Source organism: Crocodylus siamensis, chromosome 3, assembly GCF_052110815.1.
Source record: "Crocodylus siamensis isolate JL-2025a chromosome 3, ASM5211081v1, whole genome shotgun sequence".
NCBI lineage: Eukaryota > Metazoa > Chordata > Crocodylia > Crocodylidae > Crocodylus > Crocodylus siamensis.
The window spans coordinates 27,215,452-27,236,192 of NC_143397.1; the positions used below are offsets into that span (position 1 = coordinate 27,215,452).

General features: G+C 44.4%; 1 protein-coding gene across 2 annotated transcripts in view; it reads right to left on the bottom strand.

The window, feature by feature from the left end:
* Positions 1-20,741, bottom strand: part of TTC33 (tetratricopeptide repeat domain 33) — a 79,736-nt gene that overhangs the window by 25,905 nt on the left and 33,090 nt on the right. For both annotated transcript variants that reach the window (XM_090037989.1, XM_090037990.1), the window contains exon 3: positions 8,173-8,254. In XM_090037989.1, coding sequence (XP_089894115.1) covers positions 8,173-8,254 — 82 coding nt within the window. The remainder of the gene's footprint in view (positions 1-8,172; positions 8,255-20,741) is intronic.

Below are 20,741 nucleotides of genomic sequence, written 5' to 3' on the forward strand. Positions count from 1 at the left end.
CAAAGGGAAGTGCTATGCTATCTAGTTGTATTCCATTGTTATTAATTTCTAATTAACTGTTATTAATTTCCAAAAATATAAGGAAAAAATAAACAAAAAACAGTGGAACCTAACTGCTTTGAAAATTACTTTAATTTTCAATCCTGTACAATGATCTTAATACAATGATCAAGGCATTTTTTACAAAATATATAGTTATCTTTCCAATAGCTTTCTAAAGATAGTTTTTTTTAAGAACCCAGCTCTGCAAAAATGACTTCCTGTTTCAATGATGTCCACCTGCAAAGCCTATGGTGCCCACATAATTATACACTGTCAGACTTGATTTACACTTTCCTAGATGTCAGTACTTAAGTAGGCTATTGGAAAAGGGCTTTTATGGATGCAAAAAAATGAAGAATGAACTCTGCTGCTACAAATCAGCTCCTACAAACAAATGGGATTAAGGTAGTCCTGGAACCACTAATTCAGTTTAGGTCAAAGGTTGACAACCGATGGCCTGCAGGCCATATCCAGCTCATAAAGAGGTACTATCCAGCACAGGAAACTGGTGGCACAGAACAGCACTGTGTTGCCTGTCACCTCCACTGCAGAGCCTGTTGCTTCACTGTCTCTGGTTCCTTCACTGCAGAGGGGTTTGGAATCTATAGCAAGGATGAGTGCAAGCAGCTGGCTGCTCCACAGGGCAGAAACTTCCAGCTTGTAGCCACGGCCAGCTTGCAAGCTCTGGGCTGGGCTGGCAAAAGGCCCTGGCTTATGTCATCTGGTTTGTTGGAAGCCAACGTCTTTAAAATTTACAGCAAACAGTCTCCACTGAACTGGAGCTAACCACACTGTTGGTAGCAGGTGCCTGCTGGATGCAAGATAGCTTAAAAAAACCCTACACTGTAATCTCACTTTTGAAACTCTAGCCTGCCAATTACCCTCTCTCAATCTCTGCTCCCCAATCTATAAAATGGAGGGAATTCTACTTCTCTTCCCTGCTTGGCCACATCCAGACGAGCATGTACATGTGTCCTGCCCTGCCTCAAATCCCTTTCAGGCGGGGCAAGAGGCACATGCGGGAATAAAGAAAATTAGACCCCTGGATACCTGGGGGTCTTAAAAAAAAATCAAAGCTTAAAAAGTGAAACTTGAATTCATGAGGCAACCGAAGGCTGGGTGCTCCACAGAGATGCTCTGGCTGCCGGAGTGTCTCTGTGGTTGGACCCTTGCCCTGGCGCTGAAACATGCAGCTGGCCAGGCAGCGTGTTCAGCACCAGGGCTCCAGTGCTGGTGAGTAAAGGGTTGGGGGGCTGGAGGAGGGGGAAGGGGACCAAGGTGAGGGGACCCCTGCCAGCCCTGTCTGCCCCCCTAGGCCCCCCGACCCCTGCCCTGCTTGGCTCAACCCCCTGCCAGGCCCCCTGAGGCCCCTGACCCCAGCCCCCCAATTTGTGCCCCCCCCATAGTTTAAAAAAAAAAACCCAAGCCCCACCCTGGCACTTACCAGCAGCTCCAACTGCCGTCCGGCTGACTAGGTCCCCACCTGCATGCTGCCGGGCAAGGTAACAGCCCCAGCCCAGGCCCTCCTGCCCCCCACTGTCCTGTGCTGCCTGGGGAACTCTGCCAGGAGGCCCCAGAGCCCCTCCACCCCTGCTTCTCAGGTAAGTAGAGGCTTTTTTTTCTGTTTTTGGGTTGTTGTTTTTTTTGTTTGTTTTTTTTTGTTTTTTGTTTTTAAGTGCCTGGGGTTGTAAGGGCAGCTATCGGGGGAGGGGGCTGCAGCAGCTGGTGGGGAGGGGGCCAGGTGGGACAGCAATCAGGGGCTGGGGTGAGGCATGTGGGCCTTGCAGGGGGCCACTTGGCCCCTGCGTGGGGGCCATTGCACCTGTGGGACAGCAGCAAAATATATATTCATGAATTCATGAAACCTGTATTTAGAGTTCACTTTATTATTATGATAAGAGACTTTGTTTTAACACTGTAGATACATCAATAAAACATTGTCCAACTGATCATCATCTTTGTCTCTCTTTATAGTGGTCTTTTGTTTTACTTGTGGAGGAACATGGATTTGGGGGTATTTTATAGAGCAACTTTGGGATTTTTTTTTTTCAGGGATGTTTCAGTTTTCCAATAGGGAACACCAGAATTCCTGCTGTGGAGGCCAGTGGCAGGACCCTGCCTGCTCAGAGCTGGCACCTTGGACCCAGCTGGCTGTGGCTGACCTCCTGACCAAACGGGGCCAGGAGGACATGCTTTGACAGTTCAAAGCAGGCCACCACACCCAGAACATCTTCCCGGCGATAGCTGCCCAGATGGCCGGGCAGTGGGGACACGTGGCAGTAGTGCAGCACACAGAAGCCAACCCTGCAACCACAGTCCACTGGCAGCTGGCCCAGAGAGGCAGATGGCTTTACTGCCTGTGCAGTCCCCATCTGGGTCTGGCAAGTATACAGCAGGTCACAGCCAGGCAGCAGCCCCTACTGCCAGACTGCTACAGTGGGTAAAGGGTGCAGGGAACTCTCAGGGCTGCTTCAGCAGTCCATCTGGCACAAGGGGTAGTATCCCCAGGTACCAACTGGCCAGGCCCCAGAAGGGTTATTTTGCCCCAAGTGGCACAATTTGCTCCACAACAAAGTGCATTCCGAACATGCTTGCTGAGGCAAAAAGCCCCAGCTCAAATTTGCACGACTTCTATTTGAGATGCTGCAAGCGCATGTGCTTGCATGTGTGGACGCACCCCATGGGTTTTATTAGGATCTTTTCATCCAGGGCTTTAAAAAAATCCACTGGTGAGTTCTAAGCAATAATTCCTATGGATTTTTTCTTAGTTAAATTTGCAGGACAAAAGTTGTGAAGCTAACCTTCCAAGTGTAACCTGATGCTGTGCTGTCTTCCTAATTCTGGGGAAAAAAATGTTCCAGGGCTCCTGTTTCTGCTCATAGCTTTGCTAAACAGCAGCAGAGCAAAAGTTTCAAGAGAGTTTGGTTAACACCTCTAAATTTTCATTACTACCCAGAAAGTTCTGAAACTGTTACAAATCACACTAATTTTCACCTAAATGATGCAATTACAGTACCTAGGAAAACTAGGGCAGCAGCAGAGGCAGATTCTGGAAGAGGAGAGGAACCTAAAAAAGTAGAGAGAAGATCAACCAATGGGGCTGTGTAGAAATACTTCCCTGCAGAAGCTGTGAAGTTCTGGGTGTTAGCAAAGGCAACAGAAAACTCCTGAAGGCCAAAGGCTTGCACGAAGAGCAACCACACAGAATTCAGGGACAGAAGCTTGTAGAAATCCCAATATTCTACTCTTTCCTCAGCAGCTGAGAGTAAAGCAGAAATTGCTCTTGAATTGCATTGGTGGAGCCATCTGCCTAGCTTCTGTGCCTTCCTCCAGCTAAGAGGTGTCTGCTGAAAAATATCTACCACTAACTGTAAGCAGTTTGGAGCACTGGCATAAAACACACATAAGAGCTTAGAGATCAATATAAAATAAACAGCCCTTCCTTCCAGCTCTTGGTTGTTCTTTGACCCTGAGCATTTCACCTCTTCAAGTAAAGAGGCGAAATGTCCAGGGTCTCTGGGACTCTGGCAATGGTGTCAACTTCTCACTTACAAAACAGTTCACGCATTTGCCCAAGATTTGGTTTCATTCCTGTACTTTCATCAGTATCTTCAACCACAAAATTCCCTCTCTTTGATCAGCTTTACTGCTTCAGCATGACTCACTCGCCTTCAGTGCCTCATACGTCTAATGGAATGTGATCTATAGATCCCTCCAGGGCCCGGGCCAGATTCAGGGGGAGGCATATTCTTTAGAGCCTGGGCCCTGAGTCATTGGATTGGCTTTGATTTAAAAAGGTAAGTTTCCAATGTGAATGCACGTGAATAAAAGCTTGAAAACCTGAGTTAATTGTAACAGTCTGTGACATCTCCCTCAGTCTGCAGACAGTCTGAAACAGTAGCTTTGGAGGTTTGACATATCCCAGGCATCTCAATACCACTTTTTTCCCCAAAAAACACCGTTTCAAAACACCACTCCAGTACAAGACTCTGTGTGTGGCCTGAGGGAAAAAGTGCTGTCGAGCTGACATATCTATCAAAGCAGATTCATGCAGAACACAATGCTGTGAGGGTGGGGGACTCTGCAGCTACCGTCTCCATCCTGACACATAAGATAGCCACTGTGCAGCTCCACAAAGGAAGTCACTGCCTCTACTTAAGGAACAAGAGGTGCTCATCTGTCACACAAGCATTACTTCACAAGAGGCAGTTTTGTGACTTGCACAGATTTTAGATCCTGTTTCTACCAGCAGTACAGACTACAGAATAGAGTCTAGAGTATAGATTCTAGCTTGGAATAAAGCAAATTTCCTATTAAAAAATTAACTATGGCACTATGGTTTTTCTTCCTAAACCCCTTGCCCCTCCCTTTCCCCTAATTCTGTACTGTGGGTTTTGTTTTTTAACATTTTCCAGTCATTTTTTTCCTTAGAATATATATTTTTTCAGTTTTAATTTAAAATATTCACCTTGCTCTGACCTGGCCTTTTGTCCTTTCACATGCAGTGCTCTCTTTCATCTCTCTCACTTCACTTGCTTGTCCCTTCCCTGCCCTATCACTAATCCAGTGGTGCAGGGGAGTCCAACTGCCATCCCATGAGGGGTTAAGTTGCAACTCCTGGGCTCTTACCAGGGCCACCACAACCCCCATTGCTCTAGCTGTCACAGTTTCTGGGTTCCCCACACCCCCTCTGGCTTCAATTTTGTGCCCTTGCCCTAGGAGACAAGCTATGCAGCACAGCTCAGGAAGATGAGGGTAAGTCCAGGCTGCACAGCAGAGGGGTGCCCATGAGAGCATGCATTACAGTGGGGGTGGCATGACTGCACACTTCAGTGGCCTGTGGTGTGCTCATCCCAAACATGGCATGTGTCCTGGAGAGACTGAGACATTGGACATTCTGGCAGTGCTGGACCCAGAGGTATTAAACTGACCCACTCCCTTTGGCCAGATCTGAACTGCAGGGTTTATGGCAGGCCAAATCTGATTGTGGCAGAGCAAGCTGTGTCATTAAATCCATGACAGTTAGCGCAGCCATCACTCATCCACCAACATGCCTCTCCAATGGGTCTCTGTTAATTCAAGGTGGCTCCACTCCTGAATTCCCAGCCCCTCTAGGAGGCCTTTCAGACCAGATGTCATGGCTTCATGGGCTGGATTTAACCAATTGGCCACATCATAGAAAATCATAGAAAATGAGGGTTGGAGGGGACCTAGCCCAATCTGCTGCTCAAAGCAGGACCATCCCCAAATAGATGAATCCCAACCAAAGCTTCATCTAGCCGGATCTTAAAAACCATCAAGGATGGAAATGCTACAACCTCTCTGGGTAGCTTGTTCCAGTGGTTTACTACCTTTGCTTGTGAGAAAGTTTTTCCTAATATCTAACCTAAGCTTCCCTTGCTGCAACTGGAGACCATTGCTCCTTGTTCTGTCATCTGCCACCACTGATAACAGTCTAGATCCATCTTCTTTGAAACCACACTTCAGCGAGTTGTAGGCTGCTCTTAAATCCCCCCCCCCCCACCAATCTTCTCTTCTCAAGACTAAATAAGCCCATTCCATGCTAATGTGGTTCTGTCTTTCTTCTTACCACAATGTTGCACTGAAATTTTCTAATCACTGTACTTCAGGCTAATGTAGGACACATAACTAACTTAGATTGCATTAATATACAACTATGCACCATGTGCAATAAGGCCTGTATTGCCTTGCAACTCTGAACTATGCAATGACTCTAATTTTACCATCAACATTTAATATCTAAATAAAGTTTTTCAGTCTATATAATATGGTTGTTCCTGACCCTCCATCTCATTTGCTTTGCTCCTGCTGTTCCCTGGAATCTGCAAAATTAGAATGTACTGCAGTACAGAATGCTACTTGGCAATCAACATTTTTTTGAAAGAAAAAGCGCAAATATTAGCAAAAATAATTCCAACGAAAATAAAAACAACCAACCAACCCAGCCAGATGGGCTAGGGCCGGAAGTTGCATGTAAACCGATTTAGGTGAACAGAAACTGGTTTATATATGTAACAGAATAGATGGTCACAGCATATAACCAATTTCAAAATGGCAGAAACAGTTTAAGATAAACCTGGTTGAATGCAGTATCAGACTTAATGGATTTCAGTCAAACCAGTTTATGGAACTTCTGTCCCAGACCCCTTTCTAGTTCAAGTTAAATCACAGTTCCCCAGCTTCCCAGGATGCTTTGTAGCCCTGGGTTGGGAGGTCCTGTCTCCTCCAGAGAGCAGTGCTGGTCCTGTCTTTCTGCTCCCTAGCTAGAAGAGTGAAGGCTGGACTACAAGGGGGTGGGGGTGGGAAACCTGGCTGGGGACTGCAGCTGGGTGTGTGTGTGTGTTGGGGGGGGGGGGAGGGAGGCAGCAGCCCCTTCCAGACTTTTTTATGCTGGGGGCCTGGGGCAGGGCTTGCGGGGGGCAACAGGCTGAGAGAGACTGCACCCCCCCCCTCAAGAAACCCCTGCTGGAGTTTGGACTCTGGGGTCTTAGAGGGGCTTTAATCCCCACTTCCCCAGCTCAGTGTGCTGGTCATGCCCCCTGCTTAAGAGACGAGGTCTATGGGATAGCTCCACTCCAACACCTAGGACCACTGGCTGATTCCTCAAGGAGGACTTTTTGAATACCTGGCTGTAAGGAAACAGACTGCCCTCAGGATTACGCAAGACTTATGGCAAGGCTTTCTCTTGTCTTTTTGGTGTACATTTTAAGTTATACCAAGTTGTATCTGCTCTTACTGTGTTTTACTGGGCTGTATCTTAGCTTAGGTGAAGGTTTTTGGTTGTTCTTGGCTATGTGCATGAGGTTGCAAATTGCTATGCTCAACACATGCTTGGTTCACAGAAAGAACTATTCTTGTTCAAGCTTTTATGAAGTCAATACCACTACCTTTTTCCCCCACCCACCAGGGAGGCACTACCTCCGCGCCCCCCCCCCCCCAACAGACCCAGGCTGGGATCCCCTGTGGGCCAAGAAGGGGATTTAAACTGCCACCTTCCAGCATGCTAGCCCAGGGCCAGGGCCTGGCAACACCACCTCTGCTTGAGCAGGGAAGGGGAGGAGCCTTGGAGCTTTGGTACCTTTCCTTTGGCAGCGGCTGGCAGGCATGCTCTAGCATCTGCCGGCTCCTGGCCTGAGCCACTGCAGGCATGTGTCTGCATTTCCTGAATCAAAAGTCTGTCTGTTCACTTGCTTCTTGGTTTAATCTCTGCAGTTTAGACTAACCTGCAAAGACTGAACTGATTCAGCCTTGGGCTTTTTGACCGTCTGTACAGACCATGAAGTCTGAATGTAAAACAAAAATGACTTAAGAAAAACTTAAATGAGAAGCAGAACAAGGTGGAAAATGCTTGAACATACAAATCTCTCCCCCACCCCACGCCTGCCTCCAGACCTTTTAACTGGTCCTCATTTTAAATCTAGAAATCACTGACTATGTACAATTAAAATGGAAAATCTCATTTATCAACTTTGGCAAACAGGAGGCACAAAATATTTAGAATGCTTTTGCCCAGATTTAGTGGCAAGAAGTTACTCACTGTTTACAACAGAAATGGTTACATAATAAAGTTTTAGTGTACAGTTGACTGTTACTGAGTCTTAACCCACCAAAACAGTCCTTGAACAGAAGCTTTGTACTTTTCCCAAAATTTAGCTTTTTAATAAGAAGACACAAAAATCAACATTTTTTTTTACATTAAGCTAATTCTTCAGCAAGTGACAACGGATTTTTTATGTTATATTCAGACACCTTAACTACCAGAGTGTCTGCTAACATAACTGTGATGAATATAATTCTTAAATGCTTAAGTTGCTCTCTCTCATATTTTAACATTGACTAAATTCATTTCTGGGTCACACTGTTATTGTGTCATGCTTGGAAAGGACAACAATAATCTCACTACCTATAGAAGATATCTTACAGTGCTGAGGGAGGAGAAAAGACCTAAGAAATATCGCTTAAAGGTTTAAATTTGGGAATTTACATACACTTGTGATTTTTTTTAACATACAAAAGTAAATGACAGACCTTTATGCAGTATCTGCAATACGTAATATAGTATTTTTTCTTTTTGATTTTCTAAATTGATAAATAATTGGCATGAATTACCTGCGATTTCATCTCATAAAGTGTAGCATCCTCTGGAGTTAACTGAAGTGCTTCATCCCATTTGTGAATAGCCTCCCAGTACCTGTAGTTGTTAAAACAATATTACAGTCTCACTATGTTTATGAATGGTAGAGACTAGGTAACTATGTACTGACGGAAGTATTAATATGATGCTCATCACCAAAGTATTGGCGTTTTTTCTCAAACCCCCTACAAGATAAGAAAATACTACTATTTTACTGATGAAAAAACAGAGGCACAGATGGGTTAAGATTAGACTTTCAAGTGCTCAGTATGTACAACTGGAACCAGAGCTTTAAAAAAGGGTTCAGCACTCAACTGTTTCCACTATGCAGGGGCTGAGTTTCACAAGTCAGCATTCAACATGCTCAGCTATTCTGGAAAAAATGGTTTACTTGTTCTGGTGCTTAAACACAGGTTGAGTGCTTCTGTGAAATGACGGTGTTAGTAATCTAGCAAAAAGCAGGAAGCCTAGGGGAGAGATGAGAACTAAAACAGGATCTCCACAATCTCTATCCATTTCCTTAGCTGCAAAACCATCCTCTCTGTGCCTTGATTTGGGATTAAACATAACAAGACCTCTTTTAAAATCAAAGCTGAAAAAAATGCAAAATGCATGTAATAACTGTTGACAAATTTGCTATTTTGAATTTGTTTCCAGCCCAGTCCACCAAGCTATTGAAATATGGATGACAAAGTCTTTTATTTTCATCAGAATTGAAACAGTCAATATAGACTTTTCAGCAAATAATAATCACTACTAACAAATGACTGCATTAGTAATATTTAGAATTTCACTTCTTCAAATGAAGGGTATTCAAAGTTTTAAAACTTCAAGGTTTAGTCAGCTTTGGTATTGAGAAACCGTCTAATGAGGCATTAGGCCATTTTCCAGTAAGCAACAGCCCAATAACACATCATCCAGCTGATCTCTCTCTATATAGTGGTGTTTCATTTTAATCATGGAAGACGACAGTTTTTGGAGGCAGGACTCAGCCCAGCCCATGTGCAGTGCTTGGACGCCGGGTGGCAGCAAGAGTGGCCTGTTGCTGCCCAAAGGAACATGCCCCTAAGCCGGGCCCGTGCCATGTAGCGTAGGTGGTGCTGGGCCTGAGGTGACCAGGGCCACGTCATGCTGTGGGGGAGCTCTACCAGCAATGGGCCCTGAGCACCCTACAGACGCTACTGTTATGGGGAAGAGGGGCAGAGGGGAAGGGGCTGTGCACTGTGCGGGGGGCGGGGGGCCTTAATTCTAAGCAAGGGGTTATGTTAGGCAGTCATTCCTAGAAATACAAATAATGGATATCAATGTTTCCATCTAGTATTAAATAAATAAAATAAATAAATAAATAAATAAATAAATAAATGAAAAATTATGACCAGTTTTACTGGCACTACTTCCACTTCCATACAGACAAAGCAATTCAAGGTAAAAAAAGGAAATCACTGAAGGACAGTGGCAATCCCCACAGCCGTTTGGTAGGATTTTGTAGGGCAGTGGTCAGCAATCTTGTTGGGCTACGAAGCGAGGAGAGCCAATTTGGGTCAGAGAGAGATGGGTATTACGAGCCAGCCACCATTGGCACTCATTCCTACAGCAGCACAGGGAGAGTGCAGTGTGATCTGTAGCACCCCTCTCCAAAGTTAAGATTATTTTGAAAACTGTAAGTACAGTACTACCACCAGAAGTAGAAAACCTTGCAAAAAAGAAGACACTGTTTTGATTCTTTTACACATGAAAAAATAGGCATGTGTGTTAATTCTACAAAAATTATTCACTGGTGTTCCACAAACAGAAATAAAGACTACTATCTCAGAAGTGAAGTATGCCATTTGGTAAGACTCCTTTCTACAGTTTCTATTCCAACTGAAAAATTACTTAGCTCATTATTTTAAAACACTGATGTGTAGACTTGCTACTGAAATCAAAACAAAACACAAAAACCTTATTTGGGATGTAAGATCTAGTTGTAAAATTGATATTCCAGTAAATATCTGTTGAACAACCATATATTCTGGTTGTAATAAGAAATACAATACACTCTCTCTCACTCAGGAGCAGCCAGTTAGCAAGGAGCAGCCAGTTAGCAAGTTTCACATTAAAATCTCTTTCTTCCCCTCTGTACCCACCAGTATCTTTTAATATTTTGCTTTAGTTCATAGGAAAGTAGGGCTGGAAAGGACTTCATGTGGTCACCTAGTGCAGCCCCCTTCTCAAGGCACCATCATTTTACTTTAGAGTAAATTTTGCTAAACTTTAGTTATCACTGGGTATGTCTGTAAGTGCAATTAATGTGGAGCAATAAGTTCTGGTGCTTTCTGTGCCAGAGTTTATTGCTCCCAGGCACATCATTTGCTCATATGCTTGGGACCACAGCACACTGAGTTGAGGTGGAGCAGCCCCAGGTGGCAAGGGGCCCAAGGGGGGACACCTGATAGCCCAGGGTTGCTCAGACCCAACTCAACTTACTGCAGAGGGGTTGGCCAGGGCACACGGGTGCTCCAAGCCAGGGCTATCCAGCAGAAAGCCCCCGCATTGGAGCATCCTCATGCTCTAACCAGCCACATCAGCATCTATATGTGCACTGCTGCACAGTAAAACACTCTGCAACAGGATAATACTTATATTTGTAAGTACTGCCCTGCTATGGAGTTACTTAGTTTCCTAACAGGGCCACATGTACAGACACAAGAAATTTACTGTGGAGTGAATTAGTCTACTTCTCAATAAACACAGACACTCCCAGAAGAGAATAAATTTAAGAAAGGGATAAATTCAGCATCAGACCAGAAAACATTAGAACCGTTTTTGGTGAATTAAACTGTGTTGATTCCCAACTAGGTTATCAGAATTTTCCAGTTTTAATTAATATTCCAGTTGCTATTCCTAATTATTTTCTGAACTTCATTCAAGGAAGATAAGAGTAGGGCTTGCCTATACACAGAAGTAATGCTGCTACAATGGTGTACGCAAACAAAGCACTAGTCATCCATACATAGGCATCTCCCCAACTCGAGGCGGCAGCTGGCCAATTTTGCAGGCAGATCATGGGACCGGATGCCATTTTTGAAGGCTTATCATGCCTGGGGCCCCACACACAAATACCTCTGACTGTCTAGTGGCCTTGCCCCCCGCTGGTGGCAAGGGGTCTGGCAGTGAAGGTCCACTAGCAGTGGGAAGGGTCTGGTGGCAAGAACCCAAGCTTGTTGCTAATGACCATGGCCAGCAGGGCCAGAAGACCCTGAATTTCACAGCATGGCAGCTCTCACTGTCCCCAGCTTTTGGTGGCCTGGTGGTAGCCCACCAGACCAGAGTGGCTTTATAGGCCAGATCCAGCCCACAGGTCCTATGTTTGACACCCCTGCTCTACAGCAATAGAAAAAATAATGAAGCAGTACTTCCATACAGGCAGAATTTAAATAGTTTAAGTACCTTTGTAAGAAAAGCACAAACCAAACCCTATATTTCTAGTGTTGAATGGTTCTCAATTTGTGTGTATATAAATAAATAAATAAATAAAATAAAATGACATTGTCCTAGGTCAGCAAACTCCATCATGAAATTACTGTGCAACTCCAGCGTGTACAACCACCCAAGCAAGCAACACAGAAATGATTGGACACCCGAACTGTGAACAACTTAAATCACCCAACACCAACTGCTCCCAGTCTCTGACAACAGGTATGACACAGCTATTAAAGTGATCAAGAATGGTAAAGCTGCTGGACCAGATAAGGTAGTTCCAGAATTTGTTATGAAGCTTGGAGCCATAACAAAAAGAGGGTTGTATATACTGATGGTTATGGCACTGACCTGGACAGCACTCCATTCTGTTAGACTCAGGGAGGTATTATGTCCCTTCATAGTGTGCGACAGGTCATTTCTGACAGAAGTAGCAAGGTCATGGATCCAGCTGGCTATGGTCTGCAAGGCTGTAGCCTGAAAGCTTCATCTTCCGCAGCTTCTCTATATATGCATTTCTTGTAGAAGGACTGCATGTGGTATCATTTCTCTGGTGATGCATCCCAGCACTGACTGCTTGAGTGAGGTATAGCCTTCAACATTAAATTGAAGAACAGTCAAGCTTTCCCCCTTGTAGACAGGAGAGGTTGCTTTGACTCACTAGTTAATATATTAAAAAGATGTAAAGTACAGTGTATCAAAATCGGGGAAAAAAATAGAGTCCGACTGTCTTGGCAGCAACTTCTAGTTTTGCTTTACAGCTACTCGTGGGTACCACAGGAAGGTAGTCACAGAGAAGAAAACCACACTACCATTCACAGCATACATGCTCCGTAGAACTGTTTTGCATCACACAGGTGACAAATCAACTCTCTACACCAGCGGTAGGCAACAGTTTTTGGCCAGAGTGCCAAAAAACCACGACTACCTTGAAAGGTGCTGGAGTGCAGACGTGCTGGAGCCTGGAGCAGCTGTTTGCAGCCTCCCAGCTGCAGCCGGCCCAGGGAGCCCAGTCTTCTTGCAGCCTTTCAGCTGCCTGCTGGGAGCAGCCTGCACTCCACAGCTGGTAGCAGCTGCTTAGAGCCCAGGCTAGCAATGGCGTGCTGAGCAAAATGGTCACGCTTGCTGGGGGGTTGCTGACCCCTGCTCTACACTGTTTCCCTATTCCTATCTATGCTTTTCACACTATAAGTCACCAAAGCAGAGGCAAGAATTCAGAGATCTATTGCTTCTAGACCTATATTCAGCCTACTAGACCACATCATCTCCCAGGAAATTTTACTTGATTGAACCAGATTCAGAAGGACAATCATTTCAAAAAGAACCCTTTAAGCCTCAAAACAGCACAGAAAATATGTGCCATTTCTGGCGAGCTGCCCAAATGATCTTCCATTATGCTTTAAGTATTATTAGTACCACAGGCTTCAAGTTATTATTCCTACCTAACATTCTATGGTACACATTTTCTCAACAAATTGTGCAATGATGTACAAGGGGGCAGGGAAGGAGAAGAATTTTCTGTTGGCTCAAAGTGATGCCTTATTTGTACAGGAAAGAAAAAAAAGAGAGCCTTAATTCGTATTAATAATGACATTTTACCATAAAAAGTAATCTTCCATCTGTCTTCAAAATCAGCTCATGCAAGTTTGACAGGTTGGTTAATAATATACTGTCTTAATAAAATGAAAATTTCTGTTTCTAAAATCATAGCTGTAGTTTTGTTCCATGTCTGTTTGGTCTCATTCTCTGAGACAAAAAGTCTTCATGATATTCTTTATGATTGTGAAAAAAAAAACCTCTCACTTAGCTCCCTCTAAATGTTTTCCTTTCCAACACCAAGTAGTTTTGCTTTTGAAGTTCCTTGCCAAATGCAAGCCCTGACCTGCTGTTAACAGTCTCATTCATTCAATTGTGTACCGTCTCATTCTCAGAAGTTATGGTGAGGCAAAGACAAGGTGACCACAAATGACAGCACTCAAGAAAGCAAATTATTTATGTCATTCTGCTTCTCTAAATGTATCCCGTTTTGGGGGGCTCATTCCTAGATATTAGATCCTTATTGCGAGACTAAAAATCATCCCAGAAGGATTTTTGATCCTTGAAAGGCAGTACAAAGTCAAAGACCTTTGTCTACTGGAATACTCTGTTATATACCATCCAATTTATTTATTTAAATATTTAATCCCCAGATATTCCATCCAGGTCTTCTGATTGCTATTTCCACCCCCCACAGCATTTTTTTTTTAAACATTTAAGATTGTTTTGAATTTTTTTCCCCCATGACCTTCACATTTAATGCAAATCATACATGGGCAAGAGATGAGGGACATCAAAAACGTAATTCTAAAGAAGCAAGCTACAGATGGCAAGAAGGGCTGGGAAGAGCAATATAAAAATTACAGTAAGTAACCTCCCTGGCCGCATCCAGATGAGCGCAACTGTGCAGTATGTGGTGCCGCAGACGCATCTGTGGCGCCACATATCGGACGTTCTGTTGTTCTCTGGTTATCCAGGGGATTATCAGAAAAACCTGTAGAGTAAAGGCATGCACATTGGCAGCTGTGTGTGCTGCCTGAAGCCGAAGCCTAGCTGGCTGGAGCCATACTCTGCTGCTGGCCAAGTTCCATGTGGCAGGAGCGACATGGCTGCAGCCCTGGGAAGCCCCCAGGACAGGCTGCTGAGGCCAGCCCAGTACTGGCCCCAGCCTCCCCTTCCTCACCCAGGGTAATGCGTGGCATTGGTGTTCCCCAGGGACAACTAGCAGTGGCGCAAGTTGCACTGCCACTAGTTGTCCCTGGGGGACCAAATGTCCACGCGCATTTAGACACAGTTCCTTTGTCCAAATATACCATCTCATTCTGGGTCTATTACAAATATGTGAAGAACTAATTCACTAGCAGATGCACCATCTATAAAAAGATATTTACCAGCGCACTCTGGATAAAAGAGAATGGAATAGCATATTGAATAGTGAGAAACAACTCGTTTTACGTTTTAGTTTACATCTGTAAAATGCTCTAGATGGCTATGGTGAGATAGCAACAGATAACGTCTTCAAAACTTCAATTAAAACATTAACTGACTGAGGCTTATACTATTTATTAATAGCTGCCATTCAAGCAAAACAGAGACATACTGATGCCGACAAACACAGTTGCTTATCACATTCATATTTTAATGGACAGATGAGTAGACAATTGTAATTAAGAGTAGATATTTGTGACTGACAGACAACTGCTCTTCTCACTTCATCAAAAATATCAGACAAGGAAAATCAAGAGACTTCCCTCCTCCAGTGAAAAGCAAGTCTCTATGAAACATGCCTGATTCATAGATCTAGGTTATCTACATTTACTATGAGGAGAACTGTATCAGTCACCCCAGAGCCATGATATGATAAATTAAAACAGAAGCCTGTTTATTAATCTTTGTTCTAGAAGGATTATTTTTAAAGAACAGGAAATTATTTTATCATAGTACATGGACAACATATGAAAAGAATTAAAAAGCTTATTTGATGTAATCTGAGGCAAATCTCATAAGGCCTATAATAAATTCATGTTCTAATTTGTACACAATACTATATTCATACTTAAGTTTCATATAAACAAAAGCCTAATCCATTCATAATTCACATTCAAACATCCAAACTCCAGCACTAGAGCATGTTTTAAAAGCGGTTTGAATTTTTTAAATAATTAAATTCCTGAGTTACTTGAGCCGATAACACTGGAACACCATGGCACACTTAATTCTATCTACCAAATGTAGGCTTTGCCATTACAATTAAAATTATGTGTCTTCCTTCAAAACATGATCTTCTCTCTCCTTCCTTGAAATTCCAAAAAAACCCCAACGTGTTTGAAAAAGAAATATGGTTATGATCGCTTCAGAGAATGAGATCTGATCATTCATGCAAATGTTTATTTAAGCAAAGTGAAATCCCAAGCCTCCTCAAAATAAGCAAAATTGTTTTCTTTAGACATACTACTAACCATCTGGGAGCTATGCAGGCTTGGCAGGAGTTCAGGACAGCTTGCTAAATCCATGAAACAACTCTCTCATGCCTACAGCTCACTTTTGCAACAAAATTTCTAGGAGAATAGCATCCCTTCTCCTCTTAAGGAAAAATCAGATTTCCACATAAAGTGTATTTAATTAAAATCTTCTGTATAAAACATCAGTCTTAGGATATTGATTCTGGCTTCTAATGTTCACATGAATGACAGCACTTTTTTAAAAAGCTTGCTTGCCTATATAAAGCTCACATTTAATCTTTAGATGATGCAGAACACATTACTGAAAATATTTTACATGCTACTTAAGAAAAAAAGGCTTTATTTATTCATTATTTCAGCATCCATACTACAATATATACAGGCAGTCCTCGGACTTACGACACAATTGGTTTCTGAAAACTGCGTCTTAAGTTGAAATGCTGCAACTTGGAACCAATATCCTCATAAGAAACCATGTCATAAATGGGGGATTGGTTCCTGAACCAAGGCCCAATACCCTGTTTTCACTAAAAATACACCAGAATTTTGTACTCGATCAATTATAGATAAGTAATATAGCTACATTAATGTGTTTATATTGTAAATAGCAATCATGTTGATTTGGAAGGACTTCTTTGAGGTGGCTTTGCTGGACTTTTTGAAAGGCTCTTGGTTGTACTTTTTGAAGGGTTCTTGGCTGGAGTCTTCTCAGGTGTCTTGGCTGCAGATGTTCTCCAGGAAGATGAGCGACGCAACGAACTTGTTCACTGGTGTGGCATTGCATTGGTTCAAGCGTTGTAAAGTTGAAACTGACGTCATAAAGTTGAAACAAGGTGTCAATTTATAAACGTTGTAAGTGTACAACTTTGTAACTAGAAACATTGCAAGTCAAGGACTGCCTGTACTCTAAAGCTGCATGTTATGAGAAAGACAATTCAGCAATCTTTAGGCAGATCACACACACATGCAAAACCCCATTAATTACTACAAAAGGCATTGCTGGGTTCATCTACACGAGATGCCATAATGAGCAGTAGACTGTTCTTCTCTGCATTAGTGCAATACAGCCAAAACCACATTACTGCACTAATGTTCAGTACAATTAGTCTATTGTGCATTAAGCATCACAAAAAAGTTCACCTTTGATACTACGCATTAGCACAGCTACTGAAATTTATCTAGTACCTCATATTGGAGGCACTAGACTTATTGCATAACAGCAAAAATGCATTAATGAATGTATAAACATGCCTATTGTGTAACAATTATATCATATCATTTGCATACCACAAAGCTTAAGAAACACTTTTGAAGGAAAAGGCAAATACAAGGAACGCTTCTCTATAGAGATCTTAAAATTCTCAAACTTATGGGACACCCATAGAAAGCCAACATGCACGTTTGCACACGCATGCGCACACCCCCTCCCCCTTAGAACAAACAAGAAAGAGACTCTAATCTTACTAAATATGACATCTGGAATAATTAAATCAATCAATGTGTCCATATATATCTAGAGAGATCTCTTGCACGTGGTTTTAAGTACAAAAGTTACTAAAAATATCTGTCCATCTGTAACACCATGTACTAAATGAATTATTCATCTGCCCCAGAGAAAAACTGAAAATAATAAATTTAGGTGAGAACAGGGCTAATGGCAAGAGAGATCTGCCTAGAGGACAGGAATATATCACCCATTCAAAAGATGACTGGATTTCATCAATAATCCAATTATAGAAGAGTTTACAGATTGGCGTTATCTAGAGATGTATTGTAGCCTTAGCTTGTTTACATATACAAAAATCAATGATGCCCCTTCTAATGTACAAAACTGATAAAGAATACCAAAGTAATCTCTGAAGAGCTACAACACTTAGCCAATCATACACAATAACTGAACTATAAGGTTATTTCCACCGTCTTTGTATATTGTTGAAGGCTCATCAGTTCACCTTTATAAACTTCAGCTACCACTCTCCCCTTTCAACTCAGATCTCTTCACATTCTTCTTGAATAGTCACTTCCTGGACTTCACATAGCAGTATGGAGAACTTCCCCCTTGAACACACACCCAACAGAGAGCTCTTCACATCAGGGATGGGCAAAATATGGTCTGGCACACCAGCCCATTCTATCCAGCCCACGGGACCTTTAAACATTTTAGAAAATTTATTTATAACTGCCCGTGGCCACCTGGCAAAGATGACAGGTAGTCAGTGGCAGCAGGACCCAGCCGGAGCCTGTGACTGAGCAACAAGGGTAGCAGAGCCGTGACAGGCCCCAGCAGACAGCACAGTGGGCCTCCACAGATGGCAGAGCTGCAGCTGGGGCCCAGCAGGTGACAGGGCTGTAGTGAGCCATGAGGCAGTGGAGCCACAGCAGGCAGCAGAGCCACTGTGGGTGGTGGGGCCCCTCCGGGTAGCAGAGCTGTGCCTGGGCCAAGGCAGGACTCTGCAGGCAGCAGAGCCCCAGCTGTCGACCGCAGCACAGTGGGCCTAGTGGGTAGCATAGTTGTGGAGGGCTCTGGCAGATGGAGCCACAGTGAGTGGTGGGGTTGCGGCGGGTGGCAGTCACAGCAGGGCTGTGGCAGGTGGTGGGCCCCGGCAGGGGCTGTGGGGAGCACTACAGGAAGTGAGGGGCTACAGAGAGCAATGGGCATGCCTGCAGGGAACACAGGGAAAGGTGGTGGCAGGCAGAAACAGGGAGCCTCTGCAAGTGCCCTGGGACTGGTGGGGTTGTAAAAATAGAGCCTGGGCATGGGGACTGCCTGGCTGCATTGTGCGAGGCTCACATGCAGTGTGTTAGAGCTGCACTCTATGGAGCCGGCAGCCTGGCCCCGGCACACACCCAGCCACCATACTGACATCCCACTGCGCGCGCACACACACACAAACTCACCCACTCTCCCCAACCACACCACCACTTATACCCCCTTGCTGCCCACACAAAACACCCAGTAGGACTTGAATTTTAAGCTATTATGCAACCATCTCTAGATGCACTTTTTGTAAACAAAGAAACCAGTAGAAAAATATTTTTAAATAAAATTAAAATATGTTATAGTAGATGGTTTGCATGTGCGCGCACATATATGTATATATATCTTTTTCACTGTTTCCAGATCACAGCACCTTTCCTCTCAAAAGGAGTACTTCCAAGGAAGGGAGGGACTTACAGTGGCAAAGGTCAGGGGCTAGGAGGTGGGACTTCAGGTCCCAATATGGCAACCAGGGGCGGGTCAACTGTAAAAGAGTGGGACTATCCATACAGCCCTCAACAGCTTCCCAAAACTTCGTAAGTGGCCCTCTGCCTGAAATAATTGCCTGCCCCTGCTTTACACTCTACAGAGCCCTGCACACTCTCCAGGTAGCAGTATAGGACAGGGAGTTTTTTTCCCGTACCAGTGGGGACCAAACTTGCCACAAATAAGCCCAGACCTCTCAGGACAGAAGTTAAACACAAACTGGTTTAAGTGATCAGAAACTAGTTTAACGCTATAACAAAACAGAAGTTCAGTGCACATAAACTAATTTCAAAATGGCTGAAACTGGTTTAAGATAAACCTGGATGAATGTAGTATGTAGTATCAGACTTAACTGATTTGGGTCAAACCAGTTAATGGAACTTCCATCCCAGACCCCTTCCTGGTTCAAGTTAAATCAGTCTCCCAGCATGCTGATGAAATCTGGGGCCAGGGAAGGAGGTTATATACCCCTTCCCCCACTCAAATTTACTGCTGGCTGCAACAGAGGACTACAAATCCCAGAGGCACCTGGAAGCAGGAAGAGGAAGTGATGAGCAACTCTGTAGAGTTCCGTGTTGTAATTCTGGACTGCAAATCCCAGAAACCTCGGAGGCAGCAGGAAAAGGAACTGAACACATAGCCCATGCTGGCTATGTGCCAGAGAGCCATGCTCTAGCACCTCCCAGCTTCTGGCCTAAGCCACTTGCAGGTATGTGGCTGTATTTCCTGAATCAAAAGTGAATGTCTTTCTATTTGCTTCTCAATTTAATCTCTACAGCTTAGACTAACCCATAAAGACTGAATCGATCTTTTTTTCTCAGCCAGGCTGGCTGACCTGCTCCACCGGGCTTTAAACTAAGCCTGCTGGGTGATGGGGGGACTACTGCCCCTGCTGGCCTGCTGAACGGCCCTTGCAAAGCCAGCGGACCAAGACACTTAAGGGGGCACTTAAGGGAGCCCACCCCTGCCCCAGCCCTGGCAAAATCTGTGGGCAAGGCAAGAGCCCCAAAGGGCACACTTGCCTGCCTGTACACTAATGCCAGGAGCCTGGGCAACAAGCAGGACGAGCTCGTCCTCCTGCTCAGTGCAAAGAAATATGAGGTCATTGGGATAACGGAGACCTGGTGGGACTCCACCCATGACTGGACCACGGGTATAGAGGGCTATACCCTATACAGGAGGGATCGTGTTGACAAAAGGGGCGGAGGTGTAGCTCTCTATGTGAAGGAAAGCTACATGTCCTTGCAAGCTGATGTTGGCGACCAGCATGGACAGCTAGAGACCCTCTGGGTAAAAATTCGTGGGGAATTTGGTACAGGGGACACAACGGTGGGAGTCTACTACAGACCTCCCACTCAAAGTCCCGAGCTTGACCAGGAGTTCACCCGGGAACTGACTGAGGCCGCTTGCTCCAGGACCTTGGTTGTCATGGGTGACTTCAATTACCCGGACTTCTCATGGGAAGATCACTCAGCTAAATCTGAGCGGGCGCAAAGCTTTCTCTCGTGCGTGGATGACCTCTACCTGACTCAAGAAGTCTATGGGCCAACGAGAGGCAAAGCGCTGCTTGACCTGGTACTGGCTACGGGGGACGACCTAAATCGGTGACCTAGTGATTGATGGGAAGTTGGGTGACAGCGACCACGAGCTGATCACCTTCACCATCTGCCGTAAAGCTGGCAAGTCAGTCAGCAACACAGAAGTCCTTGACTTCAGAAAAGCCGACTTTGACAAGCTCAAGAGGCTAGTCGGTCAGGCCCTCAGGGACCATGACCCCAGGGAGATGGGAGTTCAAGAAGAGTGGTTGCTTCTCAAGGAAGCGATCCTCAGTGCACAAGCTAAA